Consider the following 15,572-nt stretch of genomic DNA (forward strand, 5'->3'; position numbering starts at 1 on the left):
AGCTGAGGCCATGGCTCCTGGCACACAGGGCACAGAAAAGCTCCACATCATCATGGGAGGGACCCAGCAAGCCACAGCTCAGCAGCAAGTCACCAACTACAGCTGAAGCACTCCCAGGTCAGCAGTCAGAGCTTCAAAGGGTTTATTTGACCAATCAAAGCTTTCAAGCCCCAGCCCCAGTGCTCTGTGTGTGCTGCCAAGGTTGCCACGAGGGCTTCCAGCTCAGGTCTCCAACAACTTGGGCATCTGTGTTTGTAGGGATAGCTTCAGCTCAAACCTTCCATCTTCCCATGTGTCACACTTCTGTTGCAAAATTAAGAGCATCACTTTGGCAGGACTGTTCTCTTTCCCCAGCATCCTGCAGCCCCTCAGGTCACCAGCACTGGCAGAGCTGCTCCATCAGCCCCTGGCTCAGGACTGGCCCACGCAGCATGCCCAGGGCAGGGCCAGCTCCATGAGGTCACCAGCTCCCTGGCACAGAAACCATGAAAAACCCAAACTGGGATCCAGCTTTTTTTTTATGATGTCTGATGGCAGCTGGGACAAATCCATTGCCTCCCAGCAGGAAGGCTACAAAGCAGCATCAACCACCAGTTATTATCCAGCAGCGGAGCAAGCCAGAGCTGAGATCCTCCCTGTCCATCTCAGCTCTAATTACAAGCCAGTGAGGTGTGAATGATCCTGGAGCCGAGGAAAGGATTCCAAAACTGGCACCTTCCTGGCCAAACAGAGCCATGGAGGATAAGGATGCTGCTGCAGTCCTGCTGCTTCACTTGCACAGCTCATTCTCCCCCTGGGTGGGATGTGAGTGGTTGGAGCAGGTAAAGCCAAAAAGCATCTCCAGGGTGTCCTGGGGGTGCTGCCAGTGAGTGGAGAAAGAATAGGCAGCAGCAGACAGGGAGAGGGCAGCCTGGGGTCTTGGTATCTTCCCAGAAGCTCCCTGCAGCGCTCACAGCAGGTCCCAGTAACACACACACAGCTCTTGCTGCACAAATGGTCCTTTCCCAGTCCAGCATCAGCCCCAGGACGGTGGTCTGCCCTGTGCTGGTGCTGGTGAGGCCCCGGTACCACAGTGGGTGCTGGAGGTTGGGCTCCTCCATCCCTGACACTGGCACCAGGAGTGCCAAAGGACACTGGGGTGAGTCCAGAGGCAGGGCCCAAGGGAGAGGGAGCTAAAACAGGTCTCATTTTTTTCTGACCCCCCACCCCAGACAGCAGCTGGCCTCATGCCTGGTCCAACCAGGACCAACATGAGCAGCAGTGGGCCCTCATGGGTAAGAGGCCAATGGCATCCTGTGAGGCATGAAGAGAGTGTGGGCAGCAGGTCAAGGGAGATTCTCCTCCCACTCTGCTCTGTTAAAACCTCATCTGGAGCCCTGTGTCCAGTTCTGGGCTCCCCAGCTCCAGAGGGACAGGGAACTGCTGGAGAGAGGCCAGTGCAGGGACACCAAGATGCTGAGGAGGAAAGGCTGCAGGTCTTGGGGCTGTTCAGCCTGGAGAAGAGAAGGGCAGGAGGTTCCATTTAAACACCAGGAGAAAGTCCTTTGGTGCTGAGGTGAGGGAGCCCTGGCCCAGGCTGCCCAGGGAGGGTGTGAAGGCTCCTTCTCAGGAGGTTTCCAACCCCACCTGGACACAACCCTGTGCCCCCTGAGCCAGGGGAACCTGCTGTTGCAGGGGGTTGGGCTGGATGAGCTCTGCAGGGCCCTTCCAATCCCCACTACTCTGGGATTCTGTGACCACAGACACCTCACTGGATGGAGTCGGGTCCCACAGTTACTCACCCCTTTGAGGTTACTCATGGCTTGGAAGTAGATGAGATAGGCCTTCTTCGGCTCCAGAGGTGGGTTCCAGTAGCCACTGTAGGTCTGGTTGTCCCCCACCGTGAAGGGTTTGGCTTCAGTGAGGCTGCTGGCAGGCAGCTCAGCCCCAAAGTAGTGGACAGAGCCACGGGACATGGCGTCATCAAAGGTGAGGGGCACCGGGAAGCATTCCTGCCCCCCCAGCTCCCGCTTCAGCTTCCGGGGCCGCTCTTCCTCTATGATGACCTGGTAGGTGCTGGTAAAGGCCAGGCATAGGTTAGCTTTGTAAAAAGGCTGGTCCTGCCCTTCCCTTTGTGCCTGTGTCAGCCCATTGACAGGGGTCTCACCCTGCACAGCCCCAACGTACCTGATGGGAGCCCCTCGGCCCTGCGCCGGCCGCAGCAGCACCGTGATGGTGCTCTCGGACTCGCTCAGCGGTGACGGCATGTCCCCGTAGTCAAAGGTGGGAGCTGCAAAGGGAGAGGAGAGAGCAGGAAGGGTTGAGTCCTGCTCCCCAGGGATGTGCTCCCAGCTCAAGAGGGAACCAGGGCATAAGCAGCCCTGCCCACAGCAATGTATCACCAACCTGTGCTCCAGCCCCTTCCCCAGCTCTGTGCCCGGCTCTGGCCACGCTGCAGCCCCTCAGTGTCCCTGTGGCAGTGAGTGAGGGGCCCAGCACTGACACAGCCCTGGAGCTGCAGCCTCCCCATGGCCCAGCACAGGGGACAATCCCTGCCCTGCTCCTGCTGCCACCCCACTGCTGATCCCAGCCAGGCTGCCCTTGGCCTTCTTGCCCCCCTGGGCACGCTGCTGGCTCCTGTTCAGCCGCTGCCACCAACCCCCCCAGGCCCTTTCCCTGCAGCAGTTTCCAGCCCCTCTGCCCCAGCCTGGAGCTGCCTGGGCTTGGGGTAGCTCAAAGACACCAGAGCTGGGGAAGGGGCTGGAGCACAAGGGGCTGGGGAGGGGCTGAGGGAATGGGGGTGTTGAGCCTGGAGAAGAGGAGGCTGAGGGGAGACAGCAGCACTCTCTGACACTCCCTGACAGGAGGCTGCAGTGAGCTGGGGGTCAGTTTCTGCCAGATTCCTCAGCCCAGAGACCCACATTTGGCCCAGAGACACATGGCTCAGCCCAGCTGATGACTTTGTGCTCTGCCCTTGGGGCTCACAGCTTGGCTGCCACCACCAGCAGCATCCTTCAAGAACCACAGTCAGTCTCCAAAATGGACAAGAGATCCCAGCCTTGCCATCACGTACCACAGGAACCTACCAGAGATGTTGGTGGTGATCTCAGTCAGGGCTGTCTGGCCAAAGCCCTTCCCAGTGCGGGCCCGGACCGAGAAGAGGTAGGTGGTGCCGGGGTGGAGGTTGGAGAACACGTGGTAGGTCTCGTTGCGCAGTTTGGAGACGGTGCGTCGCGGGCCCGGCACGTTGACCGCGGGGTCAGAGGACTCGATGCTCTGGTAGCTGATCTGCAGGGACAGGGCAGAGCATCACCAGCAGCCAAGGGAGAAGGGATGAGAGTCCAGATCCAGGCAGGGAAGGGGTTAAAGGGATGGATTCAGAGGAGGGGATGGTTATGGGGGTAGCCTGGGAGACAGCTGCTTTTTAGGATCATAGAATCACAGAATCATTTCAGCTGGAAAAGCCCCTGAAGCTGCTGCAGTCCCAGCCCTCCCCTCACCCTGCCCAGCCCACCACTAACCCCTGGCCCTCAGCACCTCAGCTCCACGGCTTTGGGATCCCTCCAGGGCTGGGCACTCCCCCAGCTCCCTGGGCAGCCTGGCACAGGGGCTGACACCCCTCTCAGGGAAACAGTTCTGCCTCAGCTCCAACATCAACCTCCCCTGGGGCAATGAGTCCCTTTCCTCTTGTCCTGTCACTTGGGAGTTGAGATCAACTCCCAGCTCCCTGCAGCCTCCTGCCAGGGAGTGTCAGAGAGTGCTCCTGTCTCCCCTCAGTCTTGTCCAGGCTCAACACTCCCATTCCCTCATCCCCTCCCCAGCACCCTTGTTCTCAGCATGATTCTGGTGACCCCAAAAGCAGGAGTCCTCAGCAGGGACAGACCCTGATAGCAGGAGGATGAACGTAGTCTGGATCCAAACAAAGGGGCCAGAGGCAGCAGTAACACTGCAGCCACCCTAATGCCCATAGCCAAAAGCAGCTGTTGCCCCAGACCCCCATCCTCTGCTTCCCTCCCACATCCCACTCAGGACATACCTCGTACTGTGTGATGAGGCCGTTGGGTTCCACTGGTTCCTCCCACTTGAGAAATATCATGTCCTCCAGCGGGGTGAAGGTGAGGGACTCAGAGGCAATGCCACCAGGCACTGGGGAAGGAAAGTGGATGTGCTCAGACACAGCAAGAAACCAGGTTGGAAGGTGAAGTCCTCCAGGAAAACCCTCCACAACTGAGCCAGTGTGTCCCCTCTGCCACAGCACCCAGCTCCAGTGCATGATGGGGCCAGTGGCTCCCCAGGGCAGTGACACTCCTGGGCATACTGATGACACTTTGGTCCCCACAAATCCCCCAGGTACCATTTCTGGCATTGCACCAAGCTTCTGGCAGCAAAGCAGAAAGTCTCCCCATACCAGCACCAGTGGAGCTCACCTGAGTTCACCAGTACATTAAATCCAGTGGGTATAGCTGGAACCAGTACAGCAGAATCCCAGATTGCTGGGAACCCTGCAGAGCTCATCCAGCCCCAGCCCCTGCTAAAGCAGGTTCCCTTCCATCAGGGGCACAGGAACATGTCCAGGTGGGTTTGGAAACCTCCTGAGAAGGAGCCTCCACACCCTCCCTGGGCAGCCTGGGCCAGGGCTCCCTCACTTCAGCACCAAAGGACTTTCTCCTTCTGTGCCAAGGGAACTTTTTGTGTTCCAGTCTGTGCCTGTTACCCCTTGTCCTGGCATCAGCCACCACAAAACAAAGACTGATCACATCCTCCTGGCACCCACTCTTTGGGTATTGATCAGCATTGATAAAGTCTCCCCTCAGCCTTCTCCAGGCTGAACAGCCCCAGGGCTGCAGCCTTTCCTCCTCACACACATGTTCCAGCCCCTCAGCATCTTGGTGGCCCTGCACTGGCCTCTCTCCAGCAGTTCCCTGTCCTTCTTGAGCTGGGGAGCCCAGAACTGGACACAGGACTCCAGATGAGGCCTCACCAGGGCAGAGCAGAAGGGGAGGAGAACCTCCCTATGGATGAGTCAGCCAGTGTCCTGCCTAGGGACAGCACAACTTTGCTCGGGGCCCAAGAGGGATGCTGCAAACACCACTCTTGATTTGGCCATTAATAATGCTGCTGAAATGGGGTTTCCAAACCAAAACCAAGGTTTACCAGCTTAGGATGAGGCTGTGCATCTTTACAGCCCACACTGGGAGCCATTCCCTCCCCTCTAAGACAAGCCCCAGCACTACACCAGTGATGCTGCAACCAACACTGGCCTTGTGCCAAAATAAACCACAATCAAGGGCTTTCACCACCTTCCCTTAATTGCACAGGCAGCTGCTCATCACCCACTTAAAGGAGCTCAAACCCTCATCACCTTCCCAGGCAGGGAGATGCTGGGCCAAGCCAATCTGGCAATGTATCCATAGGTGAATAACCCAGCAATCAATCCCCCCTCCAAAACCAAACGTGTACCCAGCCCCAAGTTCCATCCAAGGGGGAAGCCACGAGTCCTGGTTCATCAGCGTGTGGGAGCAAGCAGCTGGAGTGATTACAGCACACCAAAAAACAACCCCACCACATCTGGAGCTCCTGTATTAATATTCAATAAAGAAACAGCTGGAGCAGTCACAGCAGAGTGAGAACAGCTGAAGCAATTACAGCCGGAAAATAACCCATCAGGAGCAGAGAGTTGGGTACGCTGGGTCAGGCAGGCACAGGGCTGGGGATACTGAAAGCACTGATGGGATGCACAGAGAGAAGTGCCAAATATAGGGTTTGGAGATGAGAATGGGACCTGGAGAGCTGAGTTGGGTTCATGGTGCTGTCGCAGTCTCCCGGCTCTGTTCCAGCTCTGCAGGTTTTGCTCCTCAGCCTGGGAAATGGGAGCGATGAGCAACACACACTCCAAAGCTGCACGTTTCCAGGGGTCCCAAACTGAGGTGAGTCCCACTCTGATGGATTTCACAGCAGGCTTCTTCTTGAGGGTCATCCAGGGGGTCTGGAGCCAGCCAGATCCTTTGCAACTGTCAGTTCTTACACCTTAATTGCTGATTCTTGATGCTAGAGGAGCTCCGAAGATTAATTACTTCTTGTGAGAGCCAGGGATGCTCCTCCATGCTCAGCATCCAGCACCCACCCCAGGGCACCATAGCTCTTTACACCCCACAAACCCCAACCCCTGCTGCCCTCCAGGGATCAGGATGAGACCCCCCAACCCATCAGCTGCAGGACCAGCCATCAGAGCAGCAGGTTTTGAGGGCTGCCCAGCTATCCTTGAAGCTGGCCAAGTCGTCACAGTGAGAGGAGGAGATGCTGCCCGGGCAGAGAAGAGGATGTGGAGTGGTCAGCAGGAGATACCAGCCCTGGATGTGGTCCATCTTTGATGGGTAGCACTGGAGACATGGAGTTGACTCTTCTCTGTACTCCCTGCTATGTCTGTCAGATCTCCAGAGCCCAGAATGACCTGAGCACTCTGCTGACAGAGGGCTGCAGCCAGGAACTGCAGTGCAGGGTAAGGCCAGACCAGGGAAACCTCTCCAATGGCCCCAACTCCAAGATATCCTCAGGGAAGGGCTGGGCAGGAGCAAGAGATGCCAAACCCAGGAGTCCTGAAGCAACAGTGGAGTCTCCAGAAAGCACATCAGCCCCACTCAACCCACCCAATCCCACAGCACAGACAGGACAGGTAGAAGACAAACAGCTCAGCTGTTGAGGAGCAATGATGCTGGCATATAAGCAGAGCCAGACAGCCCTTGTCAACATACATTCATCCATAGAGCTCATTTGTACAACCTGAACCTGTCCCAGAGCAAACCTGAACAGGGAAGAGCATTTGGGGATGCCAAGCAAAGCTGGGTAACAGAACTCTCCCAGAAACACCAAATTAGACCAAGCAGATAAAGATGTTATTTAAGCATAAAGCAGTAACTGTTTTAATTGTTATTATCAACACTGCTAGGCTCTGGTTCCACATTAGGGGATAAGCAAGTGCTGGGAGGAGCTGAGTATCAGCCAACTGTCTGCGCCCACAGGACGAGAACATCATTCCTGCAGTGACACCCTCATCCATCCCCTCATCCTCCCAAGCTGCCCCCAGCATTTCCCTTCTCCAGCCTCTACTCCCACCATGCCCAGGGGCTGCAGCAGCCTTTTCAGCTCTCCATGATGAGATACTCCCACCATGCCCAGGGCTAAGACCCACGATGCGCTGTGTGCCGCAGAGAACACCCCGGCAGCTCACCAGCACTATTCCTGGGGGACAATGCCCCTCCCTGAGCGGACTCACCATCCTCATCCGTCTGGAACACCACCTCCTTGCCTTCCTTGCGGCCCTCAGGGTTGGAGAGGATGAGCTTGACGTGGATGTTCTTGTAGGGCAGCAGGTTTTTGATGGTGTAGCGGTTGGTGTTGCGCTCCATCTTCACACACTCGCGGAAGGTCTGGTTGTGGCCGCTGCCCACGAGATAGCGGTAGCAGAGAGAGACGGTGTAGGTGTGACAGCGGGTCAGGTTGTAGCCCAGCGGCTCCCACTGTAATGTCAGCTGCCTGGACTGGATTTCAGAGAAAGCCAGGCCCTTGGGGGCTCTCATGGGCTCTGCAGGGGAAGAGAGACAGGGAGAGGTGAGTGATGGAGCACATCATCTCATGGGTTGATGTGTGCCTTTGACAGTGGAGGAACAAGGAGGAATATCTCTCCTGTGAGGAAAGGCTGATGGACCTGGGGCTGCTTAGCCTAGAGAAGACTAAGGGGAAAACTCATTAACACTTGAAAAGTGGATTTCAAGAGGATGGGGGGACACTTTTTTGTCTCCAGTGACAGGACAAGGGGTGATGGACATCAGCTGGAACACAAAGTTCCACTTAAACACAAGGAGAAAGTCCTTTGGTGCTGAGGTGAGGGAGCCCTGGCCCAGGCTGCCCAGGGAGGGGGTGGAGGCTCCTTCTCAGGAGGTTTCCAAACCCACCTGGACACGTTCCTGTGCCCCTGAGCAAGGGGAACCTGCTTTAGCAGGGGCTTGAGCTGGAGGAGCTCTAGAGGTCACTTCCAATCCCCACCATTCTGTGATTCTACAGCTCTAAAAGATATCTTTTCAGAGGCACCACCCACTCAAAAAAACCCTCAACAACCAGGCACTAGAGAACAATCTCCAGCTCCCTCTGAGAAGCAAATGAGATGGGAACCTGAGGCTCATCCTCAGAGATAACAGTCCTGAGGTTTGGGACTGCCCTGAGCTGGATCCAGCCTTGTATCTCGTACATCTCCTGACAGCATCTGATCACTCCAGGGATGAAAAGCAGCCACACAGCATCTAAATCTGCATCCCGAGGTCACATCTGGCTGCTCTTGGCTGATGAGCAAAAAGCTACCATGCATCAGAGTATTTTCAGGCTGGATGGATATTCAGCCCCTCTGCATTGGCTGATTGTGTTGGTTCAGGATCTGGTGTCACCCAGGCACCCTGTGACCCTCCAGCCACGACTGCAACAGGGGGTTAGTCAGGAACAGAATCCAAGGCAGATTCTGGGCTGAGCACACAATTAAATGCAGATCTGTCAGAGCAGGGATGCCTCAAGCTCCTGCATGGCAGCAGCAAAACACCCTCAGCATCCATCCAGCAACCTGCCCAGGCCTTGTGGTGGCAGGGGACCTTGCCCAAGGCCACTTGGGGTGGCCAGGCCATGCTGTGGGACGCACCTGCACACTTGGTGCGGCTGATGAGGGGCGGCCCCGGTTTGCCGGTGCCCCCCTCGCCGGGCCGGGTGAGCAGGACGCTGATCTCGTACTCTGTGTCAGGATCCAAGTGCCAGAGCTTGTAGGTCTGCATGTTGACAGCGTGGATCTCCGACCAGGGCCCCGAGGTCATGCGGTACTCGATCTCCTTGCGCACGATGGGGCCGTCGCCGATGATGGAGTTGGTGTTGAGCTGGATGATGAGGTAAGTGGAACCAGCCCGGAGCAGCTGGGGGGGGGCAATGGGTGTAGGAGGCTCTGGGAGAGAGAGGAAGAGGGGTAAGTGGAGTAGCTCCACAGCATCCCCAGCCCCAGAGGCAGCCCCACATTGGCACAACCACAGATACCTCTGTTGCATTTTTACCAGCTACACTTAGGACATTCCCAGCACCTCTTCCCAAACAAACCCACCAATGGTATCTCTTTCAAGGTCTCTTTAGAATCACAGAATCATTTTGGTTGTTAAAGCCCATGGAGATGCTGCAGTCCCAGCCCTGCCCTCACCCTGCCCAGCCCAGCACTGACCCACAGCCATCAGCACCTCAGCTCCACGCCTTTGGGATCCCTCCAGGGCTGGGCACTCCCCCAGCTCCCTGGGCAGCCTGGCACAGGGGCTGACACCCCTCTCAGGGAAACAGTTCTGCCTCAGCTCCAACCTCAACCTCCCCTGGGGAAACTTGAGCCCCTTTCCTCTTGTCCTGTCACTTGGGAGCAGAGACCGACCCCAGCTCCTTGCAGCCTCCTATCAGGGAGTCACAGAGAGCACTCCTGTATTGCCCTCAGCCTCCTCTTCTCCAGGCTCAACACCCCCATTCCCTCAGCCCCTCCCCAGCACCCTTGTGCTCCAGCCCCTTCCCCAGCTCTGCTGCTTGGCTCTGGATACCAGTTTCATGTCACAAAAACTCAGATCCCCCACCCAGAGGACATGAGGATGGACACCAGAGTATGGGAAGGTACAATCCACCAGCCTTTAAACTTCAGCCCGTGCATATACCCACCATCACTTTTAATAAGTCTTTGAACAGTAAAAGGGTTTCATCTCATCAAATCTTAATTATCTTTATAAGATACACTGCCCAGCATGGTGCTGCACAGTTTCACCATAATTAATTAACTCCCACCTACTGCAATCAAAAATAAATGATCTAAGGCCACTGAGAAGGAGAGTTTCCTGGTTTTATGCTGAACTATCCATGTGTAGCATCTCATTCACAGTAAGAAACCACAATCCCACCTTCCCCTTCCTCTGCAGATAGAGGAACAGAAATAGCCTCCTCCATGATCCAGCAACTTGGTGGGCAACAGCAGATCATGGAATCATTTTGGTTGTTAAAGCCCCTGAAGCTGCTGCAGTCCCAGCCCTCCCCTCACCCTGCCCAGCCCAGCACTACCCCATGGCCCTCAGCACCTCAGTTCCACAGCATTGCAATATCTCACCCACCTTTCACAATGAGCTCAGCAAAGTTGGAGACACCAGAACCACGGCTGGACTGGGTGACACAGCGGTACAGATCCTGCTCCTCCTTGGACACCTCGTCCAGCTGGAAGGTGGCCAGGAAGCGCCGGTGGCTGATGTGCTTCACGGAGGCAGCTGGAACCACCTCCCCACTCTGCCTCTGCCCCATGGGAGAGAGATGAGACATCACCAGGAGGCACAGTGTGACATCCAGAGCCACCATAGAATCAGAGGATCATTTGGGTTGGAAAAGCCCCTGAAGCTGCTGCAGTCCCAGCCCTCCCCTCACCCTGCCCTGCCCAGCACTGACCCCTGGCCCTCAGCACCTCAGCTCCACGGCTTTGGGATCCCTCCAGGGCTGGGCACTCCCCCAGCTCCCTGGGCAGCCTGGCACAGGGGCTCACATCCCTCTCAGGGAAACAGTTCTGCCTCAGCTCCAATCTCAGCCTCCCCTGGGGCAACTCCAGCCCCTTTCCTCTTGTCCTGTCACTTGGGAGCAGAGACCTCTCCCCATCTCACTGCAGCGTCCTGTCAGGGAGTGTCAGAGAGTGCTGCTGTCTGTCCTCAGCCTCCTCCAGGCTCAACACCCCCATTCCCTCAGCTGTTCCAGAGCACACTTGTGCTCCAGACAAGTCTGCTTGAAAGAGAGAAGGGTTGTCTTCCTCCTCCCAGCTCAGAGGGGTTGTCTCCCAAAGGGGAAGTGTTGTGGGATTGACTCACTGGGTTGCCAGCACCAGTTCCACCAGCACCAGTTCCACCAGCACCAGTTCCACCAGCACCAGTTCCACCAGCACCAGTTCCACCAGCACCAGTTCCACCAGCACCAGTGCTCACCTGCATGAGGAACCGCTCAGCCTCAGCTGCCTTCCCCGCAGCCACACACTGGAAGGTCGCATTCTGCCCTGCGTTCACCTCCACGTCACCCAGCCGGGAGAAATGAGGTGCTTTCGCTGCCAAGGGACCCAAAGGTTGGTATCGCTGCAAAACCCCCACCACAGCCCAAAAACCCACCCAGGCTGCTGGGGCTGGAGCCCATCCTCATGCCTTAGCCAGGATCCCTCCTCAGTAAGCCCACAGCAATGATCCTGGGCAGGATCCCCCAGCCCAGAGTCAAGGATTTGTCCCCACACAAGCAGCCTGTGCCCCAGGGAGGGATGCAGCCTTCCCCCTCCAGCATCCCACAGTGCTGGTGCCAGACTCAGCCTATGGGGTTGACAGAGGACAGCAAATCTACCCCATCCCAGAAGGAACAGGGAATGAACCCCAACAGGCAATGTGCTGGGACAACCTGGGATTTCAGGCCTTGATGGGAAGCCTCAGGCCACACATCAGTCTGTGCTCCTCCAGGGTTTTATAAGAACTGAAGCAACCCTGGAGCTGGTGGTGATGAGGATGGACAAAGACAGCCCAGAGGTGTCAGGAGATGTCACCAGTCCAGGTGACAACAGCTTTAATCCATCAGCTCTCGCCAGGACCATCCCAACAGGTACCAGCTCCAAAGTCTGTTGCCCAGCTGACCTCAGCAGCACCCACCCATCACCCTCAGGCCCCATCCCAGCACTCACAGCACGGATAATTCAAGAGCAGGATGTCATCCAAGCCGAGGTAACCCCTGCGCTCGCTGGACACCACCGCCTCGAAGAGGACCTGGAGCACCAAACAGAGGAGTCACCCACTGCTGGGGGATGGTGGGGGACACATGGAGGGGGATCTGCTGGGGCTCACCTGGTACTCACTGGGCCAGAACAAGCTGACAGCCAGCTCGGCCTGGTGCCACTGGCGGCCGTGGGAGCCGGAGGCGTTCCAGACGGCGCTGCCCACCGGGCCCCCCGTCACGCGGACGTAGGCGCTGAGGGTGCCGGGGCTGCGGCCGTCGCGGCTGTACATGAAGTAGCTGAACTGCAGGCAGTGGGTGTCGTTCTCACTCAGAGCCTGGAAAAGCAGGTGAGCTCTCTGGCCAGGGGAGTGCTGAGAGGAGTTGACCATCAGGTAAGAGCCTGAGGTAGGAGGGAGAAAGTAGGGAGAGAGCGAGGAGTAATCACCCGTCTCCTGAGCGCTGCCAGGGGGGGATGGAGGAGGTGGAGGATGCAGGACTGCAAAGATGGGCTCCATCTGGTGACAGTGCTCAGCTCTCACTGGGTGCCCATCCATGCTGGCCCATGGGGACAGGAGAAAACCAAGGGACACAGTGGCAGATGCTGATTGGGGCAGCAGCAGGACAACAAAGTGGGCAAACGCAGAGTCCTGCACCTGGGGAAGAACAACCCCCTGCACCAGCACAGGCTGCTGGAGAGCAGCTCTGGGAGAGGGACCTGGGAGTGCTGGTGGGCAGCACATAAACAAGAGCAGCAACATACCCTCGTGGGCAAGGCCAATGGCATCCTGGGGGACATGAAGGAGAGGGAGGTTCTCCTCCTTCTCTGCTCTGCCCTGCTGAGGCCTCATCTGGAGCCCTGTGTCCAGTTCTGGGCTCACCAGGTCAAGAGGGACAGGGAACTGCTGGAGAGAGGCCAGTGCAGGGACACCAACACAACCAGGGGCTGGAGCATCTGTGTGAGGAGGAAAGGCTGCGGGCCCTGGGGATGTTCAGCCTGGAGAAGAGAAGCCTGAGCTCAGGGGAACCTTATCAATGCTGATCAGCACCTAAAGGGCAGATGTCAAGAAGATGTGGCCAGTCTTTGTTGTGTGGTGGCCAGTGACAGGACAAGGGGTAACAGGCACAGGCTGAAACACAAGAAGTGCCACTGGAACAGGAGGAGAAACTCCTTTGGTGCTGAGGTGAGGGAGCCCTGGCCCAGGCTGCCCAGGGAGGGTGTGGAGGCTCCTTCTCAGGAGGTTTCCAAACCCACCTGGACACGTTCCTGGGCCCCTGAGCCAGGGGAACCTGCTTGAGCAGGGGCTGGAGCAGCTCTGCAGGGCCCTTCCAGCCCCCACCATTCTGTGATCCTGTGAAATGTGACCTGGCTGCAGGTTGAGAAGGGAAGGATCAGACCCACTGCCTCAAGATCAGCTGCTCCCCTCAGGACACCAGGGTCTGTAACAACTTCAATGCCACCAGAGATCCTCTGCCTGCTTTCCTTTAATGCTCACAGCCTCAGCTGCATCAATCCTCCCCTCCCCAGCTGGGCCTCAGCCGTTTCATTTCCATTCCCATCGCCTCATATCATTTACCACGCAGTTGTAGCCGAGTTTAAACTGTGCTCAGCAGGGGCTCACAGGGGGGGAAACAACCCAAACACTCCTCAGCTTAACGAGCAGCAGCACCAGGGCTCTCTGGGATGCCACCACAGCAGCTCTCCAGGATGCCAGCCCCTGAGCTGCCTCTTTGGCTGCCCCACAACTAGCAGCCACTGGTTATCCCTCCTCCCATCCTCCAAAATCACCAGCAACAAAACCAGGAGACCCTCAAGCTGAACTTATGGGGCAGGCAGGATGAAAATCCCAAAAGGGATGCTGAAGGCAGCCTCCTCTCCTGCCCCACAGGCTCCATCCCAGGCCCTCCAGAAGCAGGATGGGTGCAGGGGTTCTGGCTCTCTGTGACAGCTCCTTGAGCACAGCTGTGGGGCTGGGACATGGGGCAGATGGGAAGATGCCCCACCAAGCCCTTCCCATCACCAAAGGCAAAGGGGTGATTAATATCCCCTCCATTTTAATAATGGCAGAAGCTTTAAGTAACAAAGCTGGGCCATTTATTCAAGCCTACCATTGTTTTCCTGACAGTAGGAGCTTAATTATTAATAGCTTTCACCACTGGTTAATTTAAACAAATTCACGTGTTTCCTTCTCCCATCAGCTCCCAACACTGAGAAAAGCCCAACAAAGGGGGTGAGGGGATACTGGGGGAACCCATCCATCTCCCCCAGAGATTGAGGGGACCTCAAAAAGCCTGAGGGGACCCCAAAACACCCAGAGAGTCACAGGAGCGTGGGGGGTACCACACCACATCTTTCAGCACATCTTCTGGGGATGGGAGCTGCAGCAGGGCAAAGGAAGCACCAAAAAGCAAACCTGCCAGCGTGTGGCCAATGCCCCTGGCCCCTCCAGGCAGATACTCAGGGTGAACAATAACAATTCCTTTTCTCAGAGTCAAGCATGGCTGCGTTTCAGTGATGGTGAGGAAGCCACTACATCCATATTCCTTCTCCTGGGTCTTTTTGTGTCTTATTTCCCCTGGCGAAATGATTTCTGCACGAACGAGATCAGCTCCATTTGATCAGGGCAAGAGCAGCACAGAGACTGAATGCTGACCCCCCTCCCTCCCTGTGCCAGGGGGGATGTCCCAAAAGCCACCTCCAGCCTGGTCACTCTGCCAGGCTCTCATTAACAAACACAGACCCTTCCTCATCCTCTCCCTTTAAAGACAAAAATAAAGACACCAAGACTAAAATTAAGCCACAGCCAAGTTACTATAGAAGATGAAGATGTCTGTTAAGGTCACCTGGGACCACAGGTGCATTACTCATCTCACAGTGTGTCCCACACACACTATTCCCCCTCTAATCTTCTTCCCAGTGTTCACAGAATCATTTTGGTTGTTAAAGCCCTTGGGAGCTCCTGGATCCTGCCCACAGGATGCCCTCAGCACCTTGGCTCTGAGATCCCTCCAGGGCTGGGCACTCCCCAGCTCCCTGGGCAGCCTGGCACAGGGGCTCACACCCCTCTCAGGGAAACAGTTCTGCCTCAGCTCCAACCTCAACCTCCCCTGGGGCAACTCCAGCCCCTTTCCTCTGGTCCTGTAGCTTGTAGTTTAGGAGCAGAGACCGACCCCCAGCTCCCTGCAGCCTCCTGTCAGGGAGTGTCAGAGAGTGCTCATAGAATAAATACTGCAGAGCCCCCCATCAGCCTGAAGGCAGGACCAGCCGAGCACGCAGAAGTGATGCTTGTGGAGGGGGAAGAGGAGGAAAGTGCAGCCAGAGCATCAAAGGAGAGTGTTTTTTGGTGCAGCCAGGGCGATGGTGCAAGCTCCTGCCTGCCTCACCTGCCTCCCTGCAGCTGCTCTCTTACAAAGCAACAAAAGCTGAGCAAAACATGACGACTGCAACGTGGGAGAGACCCATCCATCGTCTTCAGGTGAGAGACAAATCAAGAAGGGAAAGAGAGGAGGAGGGGGAGAAAACATCCAACAAACCAAACAAGAAAGCAAAAAGAAGGAGGGCTGGGAAGGTAGAGGCGGGTGGCCAGCAGCCAGCATCCGCTCCAATAAATCCTACGCTCCTTGAAACTGGCTGATCTCCAATAAAAACTCATTTTAATCCAAGACCACGAGGCTCCTTTGGAAAGTGCTCCCTGGAGAGGCCCCAGTGCTGTGAAATACTCCTCATCCACTAAGCTGCTGGAGAGGGGGGGAACCGAGAGGGGTGATGAGGCTGCCAGAGCCTCGTGCACAGCTCCCCACACACACCGGGTTAAAAGTGCACA

General features: G+C 56.7%; 1 protein-coding gene across 3 annotated transcripts in view; it reads right to left on the reverse strand.

The window, feature by feature from the left end:
* Positions 1-15,572, reverse strand: part of PTPRU (protein tyrosine phosphatase receptor type U) — a 69,413-nt gene that overhangs the window by 34,817 nt on the left and 19,024 nt on the right. For all 3 annotated transcript variants that reach the window (XM_062014413.1, XM_062014412.1, XM_062014411.1), the window contains exons 3-12: positions 11,880-12,151; positions 11,720-11,801; positions 10,989-11,104; positions 10,140-10,314; positions 8,663-8,956; positions 7,253-7,561; positions 4,016-4,125; positions 3,066-3,267; positions 2,167-2,269; positions 1,782-2,055 (exon numbers count right to left, since the gene is read on the reverse strand). In XM_062014413.1, the coding sequence (XP_061870397.1) occupies positions 1,782-2,055; positions 2,167-2,269; positions 3,066-3,267; positions 4,016-4,125; positions 7,253-7,561; positions 8,663-8,956; positions 10,140-10,314; positions 10,989-11,104; positions 11,720-11,801; positions 11,880-12,151 (1,937 nt within the window). The remainder of the gene's footprint in view (positions 1-1,781; positions 2,056-2,166; positions 2,270-3,065; positions 3,268-4,015; positions 4,126-7,252; positions 7,562-8,662; positions 8,957-10,139; positions 10,315-10,988; positions 11,105-11,719; positions 11,802-11,879; positions 12,152-15,572) is intronic.

This window comes from Colius striatus, chromosome 24 (assembly GCF_028858725.1).
Source record: "Colius striatus isolate bColStr4 chromosome 24, bColStr4.1.hap1, whole genome shotgun sequence".
NCBI classification, from domain to species: Eukaryota; Metazoa; Chordata; class Aves; order Coliiformes; family Coliidae; genus Colius; species Colius striatus.